General features: G+C 41.8%; 1 protein-coding gene across 1 annotated transcript; it reads left to right on the forward strand.

Annotated features, from left to right (window-relative positions):
- Positions 1 to 190: 190 nt before the first annotated feature.
- On the forward strand, positions 191 to 4,739 carry LOC139214582 (solute carrier family 22 member 13-like). Its single transcript, XM_070845468.1, has 10 exons — positions 191 to 565; positions 643 to 746; positions 828 to 982; positions 1,111 to 1,279; positions 1,469 to 1,589; positions 2,925 to 3,019; positions 3,098 to 3,312; positions 3,404 to 3,512; positions 3,597 to 3,803; positions 4,576 to 4,739. Exons 1-10 carry the CDS (start codon positions 191 to 193, stop codon positions 4,649 to 4,651), a joined length of 1,626 nt encoding a protein of 541 aa, XP_070701569.1. The 3' UTR covers positions 4,652 to 4,739.
- Positions 4,740 to 6,548: the final 1,809 nt, after the last annotated feature.

Consider the following 6,548-nt stretch of genomic DNA (forward strand, 5'->3'; position numbering starts at 1 on the left):
CAGCTTTTGTATATATGTTTTGCTTTAACAGGTCAAACATTAGCAAACAAGGTTGATACTTGGACCTGAAACGTGCTCCCCACACATTTAGTTACTGAATAAAGTCTGATGGTTAAATAATTCTCTTGCCTATCCCTTGAGCCTCAATAAGACAGCCCAGTGTTGTTCACACATCATCTGCCGTGTGAAAATGGTGGATTTTGGTGAGATTCTGACAACTATTGGAGACTTTGGGGTCTTCCAGAAGGTCATCGTTTTCGGGTTAACCACTCCAAATTTGTTACTGCCCATTTTCTTCAGTAGTTTTCTTTTCATCCAGTCAGATCCAGAGCGACACTGTAACACAGACTGGATCCTTCAGGCTAACTCTAACCTGACCACAGATGAGCAGCTGAACCTGACTCTGCCTCGGCAGGAGGATGGGACCTTCAGCAGGTGCCGCATGTTTGTCCCTGTGGACTGGGACATTGGTGCCATCAGGGCGTACGGACTCAATGAGACCACAGGGTGCCAGAATGGATGGGTGTACAGCAACACGCTGTATGAGGCCACCATAGTCACTGATGTAAGACAAGTATGATGTGTGGTTTCTTCTTGGCTGTCACTTGTGCTGGTTTCCCTAATTATGTTGCTGTTTTGCAGTTTGATCTCGTCTGTGACAAGTCTAACATGGCTGAAGTTGTGCAGACTGTCTTCATGACTGGTTTACTTGCTGGCTCATTCATCTTTGGACCTATAGTTGAATCGTACGTGACTTTAATAAAAGTTGTATTAAGGTATGTGCTTCAAACCCAACACCTGACCATCCCCCACTCTCTACACTGTAGGTTCGGCCGCAGAAGAACCACCCAGTTACCAGCTGTCCTTTTGGCAATATTTGTCACAGTGGCTGGGGTCTCTCCAAATTTCTATGTTTACTTGGTGTCACAGTTCATAACTGGAGCTGCACTCGCAGGATTTAGAACTAACTCCACCGTATTAGGTAAGACTTCTTTTTATCTTTAGATGTTTTTTCATGCTCAATATCACAAGCATGGAATCATCTTGTACTGAAAAAACTTCTTTTGTTGTGGCTGTACAGTAATTTGGGTGTTTAAATTCTGTTTGCAGCTACCGAGTGGATTGGGATGAGCAAAAGGTCCTTTTCCTCTTGTATGACCCAGATGTTTACAGGTCTTGGACAATGCGCAATGGCTGGTCTGGCATACGCTATTCGTGACTGGAGGGTAGCACAGTATGTCATGGCAGCTGCGCAGGCTTTTGTATTGCTGTACATATGGTATGTGTGGTATATATTTATTCTTTTTCATTCTTTTATTCACAGTGCAGGACTTTATGGTCCTGCCCACCCGGCCAAATCCAGTTTAAATGTGAAGTGTTCTCGCTCAGTGTCTGATTTACACCCTGACAAATGAATAACAGTGAGTGTGAGTGACTCTGACATGTGGATTGTGATTAACCTTTTCAGGTGGATTCCTGAATCTGCAAGGTGGTTGCTTGGACAGGGAAGAACCACAGAAGCCAATAAGTTGATACGAAGAGTTGCAGCAATCAATAAAAAGAAAATCCCAGAGAATCTGCTGGAAGAGGTAATATTCAGATTTGGTTTTAATTGCATTAGATCAAATGAGACTTGAATGATCCCTCTGTAAAATACCTTTATAGTCTGCAGTCATACTAGCCCCTCTGTCAGGCTGTTCTCAGGCAACGTGTTTGAGGTAAATGCCAACACCAGTATGCTAACATGCATACCATGAAAACGCTAGCAGGTTGATTTTTAGCAGGTATAATTTTTCAGTCTGTCAATTTCTCAGTCGGTTTAGATGTTTTCTAAACTGAGGAGTTTAGAAGACAAAGTCGAGCTGAGATTGGTGGGAATAGCATTAGTATTGGACTAACTAAAATTTGACCAGCATATGGAAATAGATTAAAGGTCAGTGGATCAAATGATCAATTCATCTTCTGGAGACCATCCTCTGGGTGTCTGTGGCTCAGTTGTTGAACAGTCATCCACTTTTTGGAAGATCGGTGGTTCCCTTACCAGCTTGCATGTCACAGTGTCCTTGGGTAAGATATGGAACCCCTGAAGAACGGTGAGTGATTGCTCTCCCCCTGATGAGCACCCTCCATGGTAGCCCCTGACATCAGTGTATGTCTGGTGTGTGAATGGGTCAATGTGAATGTGTGTAGAGGTAATGTGCTTTGAAAGGCGCCATACAACAATAGTCCATTTAAATGGTTACATTATACTACTACATTATAAATGCTAGTAGGCCTTGACAGCCGAGACAGCTACGTGAGGATGCTCCTCATAGACTACAGCTCAGCGTTCAACAGTCATTCCACACAGACTGGTTGCCAAACTGTTGGACTCTCGACATCTAGCTGTGACTCGATAAAGGACTTCCTGACCAACCGCCCCCAGACGGTTAGGTTAGGCCAACACACCTCGTCCACCTTAACACTCAACACTGGCGTTCCACAGGGCTGTGTGCTGAGCGCCCTTCACCTCTACACCCATAACCACACCCGAATCCATCCTACCAACACCATCATCAAGTTTGCGGCTGAGATGACTGTGGTTGGACTCATCTCATCTCTCTGACGAAACAGTCTACAGGTGTGAAGCTCAAAGACTAACAGGATGGTGTGGGGAAAACAATCTGACCCTGAATGCTTCCAAAACCATAATAGACTTCTGAAAACACAGCACGCACCTCACATCACTGCACATCAGTGGGGTCTGCGTGGAAAGGGTTCCTGCCTTCAGGTTCCTGGGCTTGCACATCACCGAGGATCTAAAGGCTCAACAGGGAGTGTAACTTTTCATGTTCATGTGACAGGGCTGGTATGTCAGACCTACAAAATCACTGCTACCAGCAATATTCAAGTGCTATACCTATAATAATACATTTGCTCCTCAGGTAACTGGGGAACGAGAGGTCCAAAGTGGGGGAATCAAAGCAATTTTTGCCTCAAGAGTCCTGATGAAATATTTGTGTATTATATCGTTTGTCTGGTAAGTAAAGCACATTTGAAATGAACTTTGTAATTAAATGTCATGTTCTGCACCATGTTTGTTTTTTGTGTTTTGAAGGTGTTCAGTGAATCTCGGCTACTTCTTCCTTGTTCTGAATGTGGGTAAGTTTGGCTTGGACATCTTCCTTGTTCAGTTCCTGTTTGGGGTCTCTGAGATACCTGCACATCTCCTCTGTATCTGGGTCCTGGAGCTGGTAGGGAGGAAAAAATCCCTCATATCAACCGTCGTGATAGGCAGTTTTGTTTGCCTCTTAACTCTGGCTTTCCCTGAAGGTGAATTTACTGTCCTTCGCATTCAGCATAAGAGGATACATCCATCTGATTGTCAGTGGTTTAATATGTTGTGCTTGAATTGCAATTCCAGACAGCGCTGTTGTTATCACAGCTCTTGTAACCACTGGAAAGTTCTTTTTGACCTGGGCCGGGTCAGTGTGTATGGTCTACGTTCAGGAGTTGTTTCCCACTTCTGTCAGGTATGTAAAATAAAGTATACAAATATATGCTTATAGATATTCTACATAGACAGTGAATATATTTGAAAGTGAACACTCTTTCAGGCAAACAGCTGTTGGCTTGAGCTCCATAGTCTTCAGATTAGGAGGCCTGCTGGCGCCGTCGCTCAACATGTTGTCTGTATACCACCGGTCCATACCCACTGTAGTCTTCAGCAGCCTTGCGGTAGTCAGCGGAGCGCTTGTCTTCTCGCTTCCTGAGACCAGCAGGAAAGAGCTTCCTGATTCAACTAACAAGACAGAGGGCAACAGGTAAGCAAGGTGCACGACCCACTGAGGAACTGTGGTGTTTGTGGTAATATTGTCAGTTCATTTCAGTTCAATGCAGCTATATTTTTCCCTGCAAGAGCATTTAGATGAGCAAATATACACTATGTATTCCTGATGTGACAGCACTTTTTGCCTATCCTTCTGGTAGTGTTATGTACGGAAGCCCATTTTTGTCAGTGTGATGGGAAAAAAAACAGATCCAGTGATTTCCTCCCTCCTCTCCTAATGGAACACAGATCCACAACTCCCCTCCATCCTGGTCCTGAACTGCCAAGTGTACTTAAGTTACTCTATCTCTGTCTCTATTGACGGCCTCCAGCTGTTTTCCCTCATTTTCTCCTTGCCTGTGGGTTACATGTTAGAGCCGGTCTGGTTACAGTGGGCTTCCATACAATGTGTCCCATCCATCCCACTTCCTTTTCCTCATCTGTGTTTAAGGTCTCCCAGGTTTTTTTTTCTCCCATACATCTTTATTTCTCATCATAATGAGAAACTGTCTTAACATAACGACTAAGTATGTCAGTATCTCTCTTCTTGAGAAAAGTTTGTCATTATTTTCACATCACATATGCAGAAATGGGCTTCAGTCCTTGGATTTAGTGGTAATAAGCATTTTGTATTTTTACTACTTCAATATTATTCATTCGATGAACACACTAGTAGTGATTGAGATAAAATTGAGCTAAAAGTCAAATAGATCAAAATTGAAGGTCAACATTATGTAATCTAAATGTTGGACTCCTTTTCATCACAGGAGCGTGACCACTAAGAAAATGGGAAGTGACTCCAACATGGCTGAACGCAACAGCTGCAAATCCACCAAACTCTAGTCAGAATACTGTATTTTTACTGATGTTTTATTGTGTGAGAATATTTCCTTCATTGTCACAGAGTCACTCTGTGACTCACATCTTTACTGCTGTGTTTAATGTTCTGTCAGAAAAATAAAACATTGACAGAGAACTGAGAGGCCGTTGCTCTATGTTTTCTGTCATCGCAATCATCTTCTTATTGATACATTAAGAGTGACACCAAAATCAAATGTAAACCAAATCATCTGTTCTAAATCCAATCAAAAACAACTCCATTCGGCAAGCATGCAGACAAACGATGTTCTAGTATCTATTACTGTGAAAGTTATTCATTTCCATCGCACGTTGTTGGGTTTCACAGTCAGCAGACAATTGCCTGATTACATCATAGCAATACACTGTCTGTTTTTCCCATTGAGGGTGTAAGTGTAAAGCTACAGCTACATAATATCTCATTAGAGATCTTATTCCTTTCATGTGAATATTTTGGAAGGCCCTAAGGTAACTGTGTTGTATTTCACATGAAAAAAAGAAAGAAAATACACCGAACCCTCTGTGGCTGAATCATGTTGTGTCTTATTTCACAGGATGGTCATCAACATTTTGACCACTCACATGATTCCTGCCCCCCCCCCGGGTTGGGAGGCACTGTTACAGAGTTGTGACAGAAGCTGCACAAACAATAAGAATACAATAGCAGGGTCTGAAGGCCAAGCACACATCAGGCAGAGTAGGCTGTGTACCAGTGTGAATTACACATGGGTATAATGAGGAATTCATTGTTGATCCAGTGAGCAATCTGAATCTGATTTATCGAACGAACAGAAACTTATTCTGATATTTTAGTTTCTCTTGAGCACTAAGTGATTCCAACTGTCTTCTCCTAACCATTACATAAGAATGTGCTGACACACCTTTGAGTGAACGTCCTGTCAGCATTGCTGGACATAAGAAAAATAATGCTCAAGTGACAAATACTTCATGATACTTCACGGCATGTTTTGTGTTTTTTCTTACCTGGAGCCGTCAGTTATATCTAATGTAGCACAAGACGTAACTGACGTGGTGAAAATTAGAAACTGAAATGAGTTTGTTAAATATTTAATTTATTTGATGACCTGAGGTTTTGGCTCAGTTGTCCTCAGTACATGTGCATGGAAAAGGACAAAGGTTAAAACCCCAGCAGCATGTATGGTCTTACCTTACACTTATGTCATGTATTACATTTATGTATATGATTGGTTGTCATATATATATATTGCGCTTTGTCATGTGTATTATGATGACTCCACAAGCCTTAAGGGGACGGGCTTAAGGGCAATTCAAAACAGGCGGAACTCATAAAAATAGAATATATCATAAAACAAGTAGTAACTAACCAAAGCACACTACGACAATTACAACATCCTTTACAGCGCACAGTTAATTCTCTGTAACCATAAGTTAGGATGGCCTCATATTATGCAACAGCTTTATGCAAGAGCTCTGGCAGAATGGTTGGATGATTCAGCATACTGTAAAAGTTACAGTGTGCTGTCTGCAAACAATCACCAGAAAAAACAGCACAGTGGAAATGTTTTTCCTTTTATTAGTATCTTTGCTGAAAATAGCAGATTATAATCAGTTAGCATTCAATACTGAGAGGTCGCCAAAATGTAATACGACCTAAAAGAAAAAAAGATTGAATGCTGATGTAGATTTAACTGTGAGCTTCAGGCCAAAGCAACAAGGTGTTATGAGAATGTTTCACAGAGAAATGTGCAGGAGTGACGTATCTGGTTAAACAATCAAAAGACTAGTTTTGTCTACAAAATGAATGTCCATGTAAATGCTGTCTCATCTTTCCTGAAATAAACAATCCAGGGTTTAAACATTAATGGGCGTGGTTTAAAGGTCATCTTCCAGTCATGTCTTC

Source organism: Pempheris klunzingeri, chromosome 15 (genome assembly GCF_042242105.1).
Source record: "Pempheris klunzingeri isolate RE-2024b chromosome 15, fPemKlu1.hap1, whole genome shotgun sequence".
Taxonomy (NCBI): domain Eukaryota; kingdom Metazoa; phylum Chordata; class Actinopteri; order Acropomatiformes; family Pempheridae; genus Pempheris; species Pempheris klunzingeri.